At 36.8% G+C, this 16,461-nt stretch overlaps 1 protein-coding gene across 1 annotated transcript in view; it reads left to right on the top strand.

Annotated features, from left to right (window-relative positions):
* NF1 (neurofibromin 1) overlaps positions 1-16,461 on the top strand; it is a 293,561-nt gene that overhangs the window by 249,715 nt on the left and 27,385 nt on the right. The window contains 11 exon segments of the mRNA XM_017890864.1: positions 2,359-2,552; positions 3,839-3,979; positions 4,141-4,420; positions 4,870-5,084; positions 5,318-5,379; positions 5,531-5,645; positions 6,202-6,303; positions 7,992-8,132; positions 11,863-11,989; positions 14,482-14,613; positions 15,527-15,662. Coding sequence (XP_017746353.1) covers positions 2,359-2,552; positions 3,839-3,979; positions 4,141-4,420; positions 4,870-5,084; positions 5,318-5,379; positions 5,531-5,645; positions 6,202-6,303; positions 7,992-8,132; positions 11,863-11,989; positions 14,482-14,613; positions 15,527-15,662 — 1,645 coding nt within the window.

Here is a 16,461-nt window from a genome sequence, read left to right as displayed (position 1 = left end):
AAAAAAAAAAAAAAAAAAAAAAAAACTTCAAAACATATCTACTAAAAAATAAACACAAGTGAAGATAATTAAAAACTAGGAAATACACTTGGAGCAAATACGATAAATGATTAATATCCTCAATCGGCCGGGCACAGTGGCTCATGCCTGTAATCCCAGCACTTTGGGAGGCCGAGGTGGGTGGATCACAAGGTCAGGAGTTCGAGGCCAGCCTGGCCAATACGGTGAAATCCCTTCTCTACTAAAAATACAAAAATTAGCCGGGCTTGGTAGTGCATGCCTGTAGTCCCAGCTACTCAGGAGGCTGAGGCAGGAGAATTGCCTGAACCCAGGAGGCGGAGGTTGCGGTGAGCCGAGATCACTCCCTGCACTCCAGCCTGGGCAACAGAGGGAGACTCCGCCTCAAAATGAATGAATGAATGAATAAATGAATGAAATCCTTAATCATGAAGAGTGCTTACAGATTAATAAAAAGTGGATTAACAGTAACATATACAAATCATGTTTTTAAAAAAGAATATTTGTACAAAAAAAGAAAAAAGCCAGGCACCATGGCGCATGCCAATAATCCCACCTACTCAGAAGGATCACTAAGTCCAGGAGTTTGAGACCAGTCTGCACAACATAGTGAGACCCCATCTCAAAAAAAAAAATGTATTTGTATTTTAAGAAATTCACTAATAAAAGCAAATTGAAAGAATAGTGAGATAATATATTTAGTTATCAGCTTGGCAAAGTTTTTTTTTTTAAGATCTATTCCTGGTGGTCTGTGGAATTGTGAGTAGGGGCAATTTTTCTAGAAAGGCATTTGGAAGTGGATAACAAGACCTTAAGACTATTCATACCTTTTGTCCTCATAATTCTGCTTTTTAGCGTTTATCCTAAATAATGTTAAGATGTTTATTATAGCATTATTTTTACGTAGATTTTTTAATTGAGGGTATATCTTATCAGTAAAGTGCAAGATCTTAAGTCAACAGCTTGATGAACTTTTATATGCAAATACATCATGAAAGTATCTCCAGATCAAGACTGAACATTTCTAGCATCCAGAGGGATATACTCAGTACCCTCCCTTCAGCAAGAGTAAACACTATTATGACCTCTATTGCATAGATTTATTTTGCCTACTTTAGAACTTCATATGATATTATTTATAATAGCAAAAAAATGAACAGGCCAAAAGTCAAAGAATAAGGAACTGATTAAATTATTGGTTCTCCATCTGATGCAATAATATGAAGCCATTAAAAAATGGCTTTGTTATAGAATTTCAGTTTGGAAGATGAAAAGGTTCTGGAGATGGATGGTGGTGATGGCTGCACAGTGATTTGAATGTACTCAATGCCACTGAACTGTGCCCTTAAAAATGGGTAAAGCCATGGAACTGTACATTTAAAAATAGTTAAAATGGTAAATTTTATGTTGTATACATTTTACAATCTTAAAATTCTTTGAGACTTTAGGTAAAGCGTATAAATTTTGTACAATTTTTGTCTTATAAATGTGAAGCTTTTTCAAGTAAGTTAAAAGAAAGTTCGCAGAATTTGTAGTGTTGAATAAACAATCTCAGTATAGGTCAGGCGCAGTGGCTCACTCCTGTAATCCCAGCACTTTGGGAGGCTAAGGTGGGCGGATCACGAGGTCAGGAGATCGAGACCAATCCTGGCTAACACGGTGACACCCCTGTCTCTACTAAAAATACGAAAACAAAAAATTAGCTGGGCGTGGTGGCAGGTGCCTGTAGTCCCAGCTACTCGGGAGGCTGAGGCAGGAGAATGGCGTGAACCCGGGAGGCGGAGATTGCAGTGAGCCCAGACTCTGTCTCAAAAAAAAATAATAATCTAAGTGTAATCAGTGAAAATATTCAGAGCATAGTGCATGTATAACATAATCCCAGTTTTTGTGGGGGAGTGGGAGTGAATTATACTTATGTACACACGCATAAATGTACATTAACTCTACATAAATTTGAAAGCCTGAGGAGAGATGAGATGATACACCAATGTTAATACAGTTTTCATTTTGTGGTGATGCTTTCCTTTTACCAAACTTTTGTGATTACCACATTTTCCTTTTATAATGAGAATAAAACAACTTTTAAGAAGAAAGGACTAAAATGGAGGAAAATAAGACAAAACTTTTCAAAAATTGGCTTACTGCTTTTAAAATTACTTTCTTCAAGGACTGTTCTTTCTTCACCTCTACAAAATATATTTGCCAAGTCTCTTTTCTCCAGGCCTGATTCTAGGTAATGGTCTTTACCTTTTACCGTTTTTTCCCTGAATTCTTAATATTAAATAATTGTTGATGTGATTTTCATTGACCATCACATGCTAATAGTGTATTTTTTTCCAGGTATTGAATTGAAACACCTTTGTTTGGAATACATGACTCCATGGCTGTCAAATCTAGTTCGTTTTTGCAAGCATAATGATGATGCCAAACGACAAAGAGTTACTGCTATTCTTGACAAGCTGATAACAATGACCATCAATGAAAAACAGATGTACCCATCTATTCAAGCAAAAATATGGGGAAGCCTTGGGCAGGTATTGAGTTTGCTCAAATATTTATCTAGTATCTCCTTTATGCAGGTATTTATCTGGTGCCCATGTTGGGCAAAGCACTGCCCCAGATACTAGGGATAAAGTTGTAGAAAGCACAATTTCCTCCTTCAGAAAGCATGTAGACACTCACCCAGCTCTTCATCTGATTCAAAATTGTAAATGTCTAGTGCATATCTCAGAGCCAGAGAAAAGCTAGTGATTTGCACAGTCTCCTTCTTGGCATAATTATAGACTGTGTGTGCAAATAACTAGCTTATATATATATATTATATAGAATTGTAGAAATCTGATGACATTTCTAGTAAATAGTGCTTTATTCTAGTTCTCTACATTCCAAAGGTGTCAGTAGATGTTTCTTCTTATTGATGCTATTTGGGACATCTGCTTTCATTTATAGTTCTACATAAGAATGCCAGTATTAAAATAGGATATAATGTAAATTTTATTTTTATCTGACAAGAATTAGGCATATCATTTCTTCAGAGTAATCTATTAAGGAAATAACGTCCTCACTCAAACACTGCTGCTGCTCTTCCAAATAATTTGAAACAACCTTAGAGCCAGTGTTACAGCCCTAGAAAACATCTTGGTACTTGATGTCATTTCCTATATTTTATTTTTTTTGAAACTGGGTCTCACTCTGTTGCCCAGGCTGGAGTGCAGTAGTGCAGTTTCGGCTCATTGCAACCTCTGCTTCCCAGGCTCAAGTGACTCTTCCACCTCATCCTCCCAAGTAGCTGGGCCTACAGGTGCACACCAACACACCTGGCTAATTTTTGTTTGTTTTTTTTTTGTTTTGTTTTGTTTTGTTTTGTAGAGATGGGTTTTTGCCATGTTGCCCGGGCTGGCCTTGAACTTCTGGCCTCAAGCAGTCCACCTGCCTCAGCCTCCCCAAGTGCTGAGATTACAAGCGTGAGCCACTGCACCCAGCTCTGTATTTTCAAATAATTATTTTATATTGATCCTACATTACTGTCTTAGAAAAGCACAGAGATACTTTGCAAGTGACTGAAGGTAGTATTGATAGAGTTTTAAAATTTTTGAATGCTAATCTCTTAATCTCTGAAGAAATCAAATAAATATACTCATCCTTTCCTGGATATTTTATAATAAATTGTATTTACTGACAGGTCTGTAAATAAAATCTAGTATTTTTGAGGCCTCAAGTAAAATAGAATTTTCATATTGATTAGGCTGTTCCAATGAATATTTTTAAATTGAAAATTGGTAGAGTGATTAAAAACATGTTATTTTCCTTCTTCAACTAGATTACAGATCTGCTTGATGTTGTACTAGACAGTTTCATCAAAACCAGTGCAACAGGTGGCTTGGGATCAATAAAAGCTGAGGTGATGGCAGATACTGCTGTAGCTTTGGCTTCTGGAAATGTGAAATTGGTTTCGAGCAAGGTAATCACTTTTCTTTTGCCCTCTGTACTATAGTATATCTGTTTTATCATCAGGAGGTTTTTTGTTTTGTAATTACTTTTAAATTAAACTGAACTTTTTTGTGCTAAAACTTTTAGTCCCATGTTTTTTTTTTTTTTAAAAAAAATCCTGCTTCTTTACAGGTTATTGGAAGGATGTGCAAAATAATTGACAAGACATGCTTATCTCCAACTCCTACTTTAGAACAACATCTTATGTGGGATGATATTGCTATTTTAGCACGCTACATGCTGATGCTGTCCTTCAACAATTCCCTTGATGTGGCAGCTCATCTTCCCTACCTCTTCCACGTTGTTACTTTCTTAGTAGCCACAGGTCCGCTCTCCCTTAGAGCTTCCACACATGGACTGGTCATTAATATCATTCACTCTCTGTGTACTTGTTCACAGCTTCATTTTAGTGGTAAGTTCTCGGAAAGGAATTTGTGTTTACCAGTTCCTTTCTCCATTTTACTTCACCTGATCAATATGGATTATCTTATTTATGTTGGTGCCCTAACACCAAGTTGCTAATTTAAGCCTGTGGTAATGATATGCAATATTACCAAAAAGAAAATAAATTACTTCCATTCCATATCAAGCTATAGTAAAGCATACTTGTCATGTAGACCCTTGTAGTTATCCCATAAGCAGAATACTCAGTGCCAGTTGACCGTGTTCCATTACCAGCACTAATTTGTAGATAAATGAAGCAAGAAGCATTAATACAATGTATCTAGAGGTTTGATTTAGGGAGCATGATTATGTAATTTTTATATGGTATTCAGATTTTCTAAATTCAAAATGAAGCATGGAACTTTAGAAATTAAAAAGTAATATTTTGTCTTTACTTGTTCCTTTATTCTCTTACAGAAGAGACCAAGCAAGTTTTGAGACTCAGTCTGACAGAATTCTCATTACCCAAATTTTACTTGCTGTTTGGCATTAGCAAAGTCAAGTCAGCTGCTGTCATTGCCTTCCGTTCCAGTTACCGGGATAGGTCATTCTCTCCTGGCTCCTATGAGAGAGAGACTTTTGCTTTGACATCCTTGGAAACGGTCACAGAAGCTTTGTTGGAGATCATGGAGGTAGAGAAGGCAAAATGATAAGAAACTAAGTTAAAATCTTTTTTAAGAAATATGTAAATACTATATAGAAGAAATACTGGTTTATTGTGCTATTTTGCACTTAATGCTTAAATAAAACACTTGATGGACTGTGTTATTGGTAACAGATAGGTCACTTAATGACATCACAATAAACATTTAACAGTTCTAAAAACATTTATGTACATATGTATTCAGAGTATCCCCTTTTTTAGGCATGCATGAGAGATATTCCAACGTGCAAGTGGCTGGACCAGTGGACAGAACTAGCTCAAAGGTATGTCCCAAATTAAATATAAGTTGTAAAAATATATGTATTGTTGAAAATATAGCTGTTACTGTATGATCAATATTATAATTTATTATTTATTATTTAGTATATATAAACACAAAGGTTTTTATAAGTTCTGTGGATCTTTTAATTGCAGATTTGCATTCCAATATAATCCATCCCTGCAACCAAGAGCTCTTGTTGTCTTTGGGTGTATTAGCAAACGAGTGTCTCATGGGCAGATAAAGCAGATTATCCGTATTCTTAGCAAGGTACCTGTTCCGCCCCCACTTCTCCCAAATATTTATGGTTCTCAAGTTGTAAAGCATATCTTTCATTTTTCTAAAAGACATTTAAATTTGAGGTCAGTAAAATATATGTTACTTATTAAGCCTTTAAAATGTATTTTGATTATTTATTGTAATTATTGGAAGTCTTCTCTAAAGAAGCTGTCTTTATTTGTAAACTCTGATTACTTCAATAAGGAAGATGTCTTTAAAATAAAATATGTTGCCTCTTTTGCTAAGCAGGTACACTTAGTCTTTTACCAGTTTTCAAAGTATTTAATTATATGGTAAGACTATAGCCTTGTATAAAATTATTTAATTTGTAATTACTATCATAATGTCTGACTTTTATAATGTAGAAATATCAAAACATAAGAAAACAAATGTACATTAAGCTAGCTACGAAGATCACCATAGCATTAGAAATCATTCTAGCATTTATTAAATAAGTAAATGTTCCTGAATTCATTCTGAGATTCAGTTTAGGAGTTAATGTTTTATTTCAGTGAAAGTAAAATAAAAAATTCTGTTTTCCTAAAAGGCACTTGAGAGTTGCTTAAAAGGACCTGATACTTACAACAGTCAAGTTCTGATAGAAGCTACAGTAATAGCATTAACCAAATTACAGCCACTTCTTAATAAGGTAATTACTGTACAGAAAATGAGCACATTCATTTTGGGTATCAGTGTTGAATGTTACTTTCTTTCAGAGAGTTTAGAAAATAAGATGAGAATAAGTTATAAAGAAAAAGCTATAGTTAAAGTAGAACCTCTTAGTTGTTTGAAGTAGTTATATTAGAAAAGTATTGCTAGTATGTTCTCAAGTGCTTACAAGTTTTTTGTCTCATCAGTGCTAAAGGAAAGATAGGTATATATTCTTAATTATTTTATCTTACAAGTACTGATTATCTGCTATTGCCAAGGACTGTTTTAGGTGCTAAAGATAGAGTACTAACAAAGCCCATAAAACTCACTGCTTTCATGGAGCCTACTTTCTGGGGTGGGTGTGGAGGTTGGGGAGTGAGTGGATAATAAAGTAAACCAAATACATAGTATGTTAGTGATTATTACTATGGAGAAATTAGAACTGAGAGAAGTATACTTGATCATCATAAGAGTTTGGGTGCCAAATGAAGATGATATTTAAAAGGAGTAAAATGATGTGGCCACTGTTTTAGGATGGTCTGAGCTTAACCCATTTTTATATTTAATATATCTGGACATCATGTTTTCATATTAATAAAATGAAAAATCTTAGATTAGATAATGGCATGGTGTTACCCTCCAGTTCTAAAGTAGTTTAATTCTGTGATTTGAGTACAAAGGTATGCCAGACTTGGGAGAGATAACAGAGAAATAAATACCTGTTATATTCCTGGTTTGTCTACAAACATCCTAATTTTGTATTATACAAAATGGTTCTCTGGTCCCCATCTTATAAGTGAAAATGAGCTCAGAAGGGCTAAACAACTTGCCCAAGGTCACGTACCTAATAAAAGAACCATGATTCTAATGTGATACTCTTTGACTCTAAAGTCCATGTATTTTCCCTAATATCACAGTGCTAAATAAGGATTGCCAATAATACATGCTTTTAATTCAGAGCAGCAAGAGATTACCATACTGGTTAAGAGTGACAAGAAGTTGAAAAGACAAGAGTTTAAACTAAAGTTAAAGGGAAACATAGGAGTTAATGTAGGTAGAGAGAAGGGGAGAGAGCTGCACAAGAATGCCGGGACAATGGAGGGAAGGTAGGTAGAACATTCTAGCTGTAATGGAGAAACTTTTCAAAGGAATCAAGAGAGGGAAAGTTGTGAGGACTGGATAGACCTCATCTCATATTCAGCATTGTTCAGAAAAGAGTTTGGAAATGTACAGTTTTTAAGCAGACAAGTCATGTGATGAAAGCAGGACTTAGATCCTGGTGATAGTGTGCACAGTGGATTGGAGTAGGGAGAAACTGAGGTAAAAAGAATCCACCTTTATAATAAAGAAGGTTGGCATGTGATAATGTCATTAGCAATAAGAAAGAAATGACAGATACAAAAGAGGCTACTCTAGAAGAATCGACAAACCTTGGTGACTGGATTTAGAAGTCAAAGAACAGGAAGAAGTCAAAGGAGGTGCTAAGTAATGTTCTCAGTCCAGCTAACAGTGTCTTTAGTTATACATATGGAAAGGTGAAGAGCTTACCTGTATCTTTATCTTCCCCAAAAGAGAAAACATGGGGAATTTAGGAAGATAAGCTGCTTTATTTTTTACTGCAGTGTGTTTTGAAAGAGACTACGTCATGATTCATCTTACTAGCCTCAAACATGTCTCCTTTGCCAGGACTCACCTCTGCACAAAGCCCTCTTTTGGGTAGCTGTGGCTGTGCTGCAGCTTGATGAAGTCAACTTGTATTCAGCAGGCACCGCACTTCTTGAACAAAACCTGCATACTTTAGATAGTCTCCGTATATTCAACGACAAGGTAAGCAAGCTTTCCCTTGAGGTTCCTAGATTACTCAAATTTAGAATACTCTTCCATCTTTTATTGTTGCTATTCTTTTAAAATCACAAGAAGTCCATAACTTAAATATGAATTTCTATAATGTAACTTATTGTGAGTATATTTCCTTACCAGCTCATAAAGAACTATGTAAACTCGAATGCATATTTTTTTATATAAAAATAGCAAAAAAAAAACAAAAAAAAAGTACTGGCCTAATACTAGTAGAATTCCAGAATAGGGATAAATAATACATGATTATCCTTACAGAATGAGGATAAATAATACATGGTGATACTATTAATAGCTACCATGCCAGGCTGTATGCTAAGCACTATTATTTTTAATTTTCATAACCTTAAGGTAAAGGTTAGCATTCTCTGCCACCTATTTCACAAGTGAAGAAATAATATAAAAGTAATCTTATTTTACTTAATAATGCCACTTAATGAAAATAGGTATAATTCATAGTAGATAAGGAAACTGGAGAGTCTAAAGGAAACTTTTGGGTACTTAATTTTATTAGTTTTTTCCTTCTGTCTAATCTTACTTTAAAATATACCATTAGTGGCCAGCAATTGTGGCTCACACCTGTAATCCCAGCACTTTGAGAGGCCAAGACAGGTGGATCAGTTGAGCTCAGGAGTTAGAGACCAGCCTGGGCAACATGGCAAAACCCCATCTCTACAAAAAAGGCAAAAATTAGCTGGGCATGGTAGCATGCATCTGTAATCCCAGCTACTTGAGAGGTGAGGTAGGAGGATTGCTTGAGTCTGGGAAGCAGAGCTTGCAATGAGCTGAGATCACACCACTGCACTCCAGCTTGGGCAACAGAGCGCGACCCTGTCTCCAAAAAAAAATGTGTGTATACATATATTATACACACACATATATATGTAATGTATGTGCATACATATATAAAGTGTGTGTGTGTGTGTATATATATATAAAATATATATATAAAATCCAACTCCAATTAAGGTTAATAAATGTTAGGAGGGGTGCTAATGGTGTATGTGTGTGTATGCGTGTGTGTGTGCACATGCGTGTGTGTGTGTGTGTGTGTATGAACATGGGCAAGTTTGTTGCGGGATCTGGCCAGCAGCCTGCAGTACAACGGGGCTTGCTCTTTGTTTCCAGGCAGATTGGCAGGTCGAGAAATAATAGACACACACAAGATAGTGAAAGCTGGGTCCAGGGGGGTCAACCGCCTTCTGGTCTTGTGATGCTGTCAATGCACTGGATGTACCAGCATTTGTTACTAAGTTTAGTGAGAGTGGGGTAGGTTAGTGAGGGATTTAGGGTCATTTGATTATGAGGTGAGATGGTCACATGGGGTGAAAGTAATTCTTTAACATAGTATCTATATACAGAAGTACAGTATACAGAGATAAGAATTTATAATACAGTATGTGCATCAGTAATTTCTAACAGAGCCTTAAAACAGAAGCACAGTCTCTCCATAACCTCTGATTAGTAAGATATTAATCAGCAGTAACAGTTGCAGCAAAAGCTGGTTACAAACAATCCATAGAAACAGGACGNTGTATGAACATGGGCAAGTTTGTTGCGGGATCTGGCCAGCAGCCTGCAGTACAACGGGGCTTGCTCTTTGTTTCCAGGCAGATTGGCAGGTCGAGAAATAATAGACACACACAAGATAGTGAAAGCTGGGTCCAGGGGGGTCAACCGCCTTCTGGTCTTGTGATGCTGTCAATGCACTGGATGTACCAGCATTTGTTACTAAGTTTAGTGAGAGTGGGGGTAGGTTAGTGAGGGATTTAGGGTCATTTGATTATGAGGTGAGATGGTCACATGGGGTGAAAGTAATTCTTTAACATAGTATCTATATACAGAAGTACAGTATACAGAGATAAGAATTTATAATACAGTATGTGCATCAGTAATTTCTAACAGAGCCTTAAAACAGAAGCACAGTCTCTCCATAACCTCTGATTAGTAAGATATTAATCAGCAGTAACAGTTGCAGCAAAAGCTGGTTACAAACAATCCATAGAAACAGGACGTGAAGCTAGACAACCTGTTAGACCAGAAATTCTCAGAAGGGAGTATGCCTTAACCCTAAAGAGGCCTAGAAGAGCTGTGGCAAGATGAGGGCATTTATAGCCCTATCTTATCCATATGAACAGGCACCCCTCATGCATCCATTTATAGGCTCTCCACAAGGGTCGCATTACATTCCCAGAGCTATGAACATCTGCTTTTCTGGGATAGGAATCTTGGTGATGTGAAACCTCCCTGACTGACTGCACATCTGTTCATAGGCTCTCTGCAGGGGAAAGCACATCACATGCTGTTGGCTCATTCTGGCAGTCCATCCTGTCATTGTCTTTACACAATCCTGCATGCAATTTTGTATTTACAATAATCAGGAGCATTTCCTCTTTGATTCTGTAGCAATAGTTTCAGGGGTCTCCCTACACAAGTTACTTCTTAGTTCCTTTCTAATTTGTAAAATGGAGATTTGATTGGGGTTGGATTTTAGTTCATAGAGAATAGAGGAGAGAATAAAATAGTATGAAATTATGTCCCTTTTGTCTTTGGATAAAAATGGGAAGTGTCTAGGAGAAAAGAGGGGAATGTTTTTAAAAGAATGTGTATATACAATGAGATTTGCCTGAAGTGAAATTAACTGAACTGTGAGTAGAAAGAACAGGATTATGGTTTTAAGTGTAAAGATACTTGGTCTAAACATTGTTAGTTCAGACTACCAGATGTAGTGTGAACCTGGAACAGCTATGGGTCTGAGATATATGGACACAAAATTTTAGGGGTAGGAGGTCTTATGGAGTTTATTAATCAGACCTCCATTTTGCAAATTAGAAAAGAACTAAGAAGTTAAGTCACTTGCCCATGTTTGTACATCTGTTTTGGGACTAGAACCCCTCTTTCCTAATTCTCATTGCCCTTTTTCTAGAACTATTTTGGGACAATGGTGGTCAGTGATATCTAGTTGTTGGCTATTTATATGTTAAGAATATTTGCAGATTGGCTGGGTGCAGTGGCTCATGCTTGTAATTCCAGCACTCTGGGAGGCCGAGTTGGGAGGATCACTTCAGGTCAGGAGTTTGAGACCAGCCTGGCCAACATTGTGAAACCCTGTCTCTACTAAAAATACAAAAATTAGCCAGGGTGGCACGTGTTTGTAATTCCAGCGACCTGGGAGGCTGAGGTGGGAGAATCACTTGAACCCAGGAGGTTGCAGTGAGCCAAGATGGTGCCACTGCACTCCAGCCGGGGTGGCAGAGTGAGACTCCATTTCAAAAAAAAGAGTATTTGCAAATGGAGCATTGCAAATGGGGCATCTGCCTCGGTATTTTCATCTTCAGAACAGCCCAGTAGCAGGCGCTAATACTGATTCTGGTGCCCTTAGGATGCTAGGCATCAAGAGTTAATAAGCATGTTAAAAGTCACCAGGATGTAAATTGACAGTTATTTATTTTGTATTGTAAATAAAAGTGATTTCATCTTCCACCATCTTCTTATTCATATGTTTGACTGTCTTGCACCAGTTAATTTGTAGTAGCTAAAATGTTCTGTGGTTTTTCTGTAGTCAACTGAAAATAATTTCTCTCAAATTGAAAGGATTACTTATCTTGTCATACTTTTGAACACAAAAACCAATTAAATGAGCCTTTAAAGAAAGCTACTGTGTGAACCTCATCAACTGTCTCATGATTATCTTTAATAGAGTCCAGAGGAAGTATTTATGGCAATCCGGAATCCTCTGGAGTGGCACTGCAAGCAAATGGATCATTTTGTTGGACTCAATTTCAACTCTAACTTTAACTTTGCATTGGTTGGACACCTTTTAAAAGGTAAAAGCCTTATGTTAGAATATTTTTATGAAATAGTATTAAGAAACCAGAAGTAATTCGAGTAAGTGATTACTTGAAATAAATTGAAGTAAGTTAGCCCATATGTCTTACTTTAAATACAAACTAGGCTGGGCGTGGTGGCTTACGTCTGTAATACCAACACTTCGGGAGGCTGAGGCAGGAGGATCGCTTGAGGCTAGGAGTTTGAGACCAGCCTGGGCAACATAGTGAGACTTCATCTCTACAGAAAATTTAAAAATTAGCCAGACACGATGGCACGTGCTTGTAGTCCCAGCTACTTAGGAGGCGTAGATGGAAGGATTGCTTGAGCCTGGGAAGTCGAGGCTACAGTGAACCATGATCACACCACTGCACTCAGCCTAGGTAACAGAGTGAGACTTTGTCTCAATAAATAAATAAATAAATGCAAACTGTATCTGTCCTAATGAGTTGTGTTTTGTTCAATATGTGTTTTATGAGAGCCTCATTTCCATATCAAATATGATATTTGCCTGAAAAACCAAAGAGTTTATTCTGGCTGGGTATGGTGGCTCAAACCTGTAGTCCCAGCACTCTGGGAGGCTGAAGCAGAAGCATCAAGTCTTGAGCTCAGGAGTTCGAGACCAGCCGGGGCAATATGGTGAAACCCCCTTTCTACAAAAAATACAAAACATTAGCCAGGTGCAGTGGCACATGCCTATAGTCCCAGCTACTTGGGAGGCTGAGGAGGGAGAATCACTTGAGCCTAGGAGGTCAAGTCTGCAGTGGGCCATGATCATGCCACTACACTCCAGCCCGGGTGACAGAGTGAGACCCTGCCTCAAAAAAAAAAGACCACAGAGTTGATTCCTAAAAAACCTACATACTGAGTCTTAGAATAGCTGTATTATTATTAATAATAACAGTACCTAAGTATCTTACTGATTTTTAAAATAAAACAGACTGCAAATCACTGAGTGTTATTTGAATAATTTATATTAGAAAATGTTAAGAGATCTGATCACAGATTTTCGTCAACCTGTTTATAGTTTACTGTTGATTAATACTATTATTTTATACCATTGTATCTCACCTTTCTGGTACCCCATCCTCACCCCTTTCTATATTGCTTATAGCCAGTGATCTCCAGCTATTCCTCAGAGCCAGCTCATTCACTTCCTAACCTGGTTTTACTCCCCATTGCTGACTTCACAGCTTGTTAACTTTGGTTCATTAACATGGGGGAGTCATGGCCAGAGACTGCAGTTAATAGGAACAGCATGTAGTGGTGGGTCAGAAGCAAAGCAGGGTAAAGTAAGACCTGGGAGAAGGAGCTGGCATGAACCCTAGTGGTCTCAGCAGTGGATTTGGCCACAATAGAGATTCAAGCTATAGCTTGAGTCAACAATTTTGTATCAATTTAAATCTTAGGCTTGAGGGACCGTGGAGATTCCCCCAGTTTTTATGAGAGAGAGAGAGAGAGATGCATACACCCACTACTATGAATGTATGCATTTGATTTCACTTTCTTAGGAAATTTCTACAAAAAATATTGACAGTGTTAATCTCTAAGGTCAGTAGGGATTTCTCAAAAAATACTACACTTACTAAAGGATACCAAGATAAGTAATTGCAACTGGGCTAATAAAGTGCTTACTTATTCTTTATATCTAGAAGAATACCAGGCTGGGCACAGCGGCTCACGCCTGTAATCCCAACACTTTGGGAGGCCGAGGCAGGCAGATTACTTGAGGCCAAGAGTTCAAGACCAGCCTGGCCAACATGGTGAAACCCCATCTCTACTAAAAATGCAAAAATTAGCCAGGTGAGGTGGTGTACACCTGTAGTTCCAGCCACTCAGGAGGCTGAAGCACAAGAATTGCTTGAACCTGGGAGGCAGAGGTTGCAGTGAGCCAAGATCCTACCACTGCACGTTAGCCCGTGTGACAGAGTGAGACTCTGTCTTAAAAGACAAGAAAAGAATACCAGATACTTTCCATGTTCAAATCACCTATTTTTAAATGGGGGTAGCATTAATGATTAAAAGCTGGCCAAAGATCAAATTTATCCTCTAATCAACCCTATTTTTGGGGCTGTTAGAGCATATACTTCCTATGTCATCAGGTTTTCTTTTAATTAAAAGTGTTTTTGTAAAATAACTCTATTTTCAAAAGAAATCTTAAGGATAATTCTAATACATAGATTTTTTTTTTAATCCCTGTGCTGCTTTAGGGAATAGAAGATCTGAAAGACTATCATGTTTTTTAATTTTCCTCTTCCCGGAGTACTATAGAGTTCTACGGAATATTATTATATTCTACACATTTTTGGTACTTAATCTTATGCATAGTTAATTATTCATATTCACATATGTATGTTTTACCTTCCCAAATGGCTATTCTTGGAAAATAGGAGTTATACTTCTTTTCCTTGCAGAGTTGTTAGTCAGGGAAGAAGACCTCAGATACTTGTTCAAAAAATTAATTCTTATTTGTTTGTTTGTTTTTTTGTAGGGTACAGGCATCCTTCACCTGCTATTGTTGCAAGAACAGTCAGAATTTTACATACACTACTAACTCTGGTTAACAAACACAGAAATTGTGACAAATTTGAAGTGAATACACAGAGCGTGGCCTACTTAGCAGGTAAAAACACAAAATAAACAAAATTAATCTTGCTACAGCTATATGTAAGGATCACCCAAAAAGTGCAAATACCTATAGGTTTTTTGGCGGTTGCTTGGCAGAGTAGAAAGTTCACAATCTAGTCCTTTAGTGATTAAAATTTTGAGAGTTTTGCCAGAACATTTTTCTGTAGGAATAAATTTAATTCCCATTAAAATCTGAAATGTGTTCCCTTGGTCATCTTTGGTTCAAGACACAACAGTGGCTGTTATCCGTCATAAAATCTGAATGCTTCAGTCTAGCATCCTGGGCCCTTAAATAGCCTTCTCAGTTCTGTTATCTTTCTCCAAATTTCATGAGCTTCATTCTTTATTACCACTCCAAATGGATGAGCTATTTTAAGCTAATCTATTTGCCATCTCCTACAAGTGACTGCCTCTTCAGTATTCATTCCTTATGTGATTTTATCTGGAATGTCTGCCCTATCCCCACCATTCCATTAAAGCTTCCTGTTTGCTCTTATCTGATTTTTGTTTCTCTACTCAGCAACAGTTAGCACTTATGTACAATTCTTGAATGTAGTTGTTTGATGGAAAGTGATGATTCTCAGTTTCACAGACTTCTATTTGTTCAACTTTTTTGTTTGAACCATATCACCTTGAGCAAATCATTTAACATCTCCGTATTTTTTCTCACTCAACTTAATAATACCTGCCCTGCCTACTTTGTGTTTGTTAAAATCAAATGTACATTAAAGCACTTGGAAAATAAAAGATGCTTATTAAATCTCTTTGTATATTTCATGTTTTTGTAGTCTTCCAAAATATGTGCACATTTAACAGGTATTCTCTTTAGGAGACTGTAAGTTCATCCTGTTTTAAGTCACACTTGTGATTTGTTAAATTTTTTTAACCTACCACCGTTTTCCTTTTAGCTTTACTTACAGTGTCTGAAGAAGTTCGAAGTCGCTGCAGCCTAAAACATAGAAAGTCACTTCTTCTTACTGATATTTCAATGGAAAATGTTCCTATGGATACATATCCCATTCATCATGGTGATCCTACCTATAGGTAAGTGGATTTACTCTCCTATAATTACATAATGGTAATCAAGTTTCAATTTTCCAACTAATGGAGGCAAGCAGCAGAGTAATCTAGAAGGTAATATGGGAGAAATCTAGAGATGGCCTACGAAGAGTGTGTAAGTCAAAACTCATTTTATAAATGTGTAGTATTTTATGTGGGTTAGTAGGAAAGTTATTCTTCCAGTCTAATTGTGCTAATGTTAACATTAGTTTGCCTCTGAAGCACCGACCAATTGAACAATGAAAAGAGACGCTCTTGAAAATATTAGGTTATGGGGGAAGGGCCTGGGGAAAAAAACCAATGCAAAATATAAACAACACATTACGTGCTTGGATAGAGAACGAATCTATACAGATTTATAAAAATACAGACATGCTAACACGTTTGTTGTATTTACTCATATCACACTAATGTTATTTAAAAGTTTTCTATAATGTAGATTTAGATGGTCAAAATTATATCTGTTATACATGGTTTTGGGTAATATATTTTTCAGTATAATTTGGAGAAATTTCATGAAAATGGCATCATTGGGGATTTTCTGTATTTTCAATTTAAAAAAATTTCTTTAAGGTTTAGGGACAGTGTTGAACATAGAAAAGTTATCTTCTGTTTGCAAAACTCATCATTCCATTTATCAACATCCTGCTTTTTTTAGATCTTTCCTGCTTTCTCTTGTGGGCATTTAGTGCTATAAATTTCCCTCTACACACTGCTTTAAATGTGTCCCAGAGATTCTGGTATGTTGTATCTTTGTTCTCATTGGTTTCAAAGAACATCTTTG

Source organism: Rhinopithecus bieti, unplaced genomic scaffold (assembly GCF_001698545.2).
Source record: "Rhinopithecus bieti isolate Rb0 unplaced genomic scaffold, ASM169854v2 scaffold_19652, whole genome shotgun sequence".
Lineage (NCBI taxonomy): Eukaryota > Metazoa > Chordata > Mammalia > Primates > Cercopithecidae > Rhinopithecus > Rhinopithecus bieti.
This window is presented reverse-complemented; position numbering and strand designations above follow the sequence as displayed.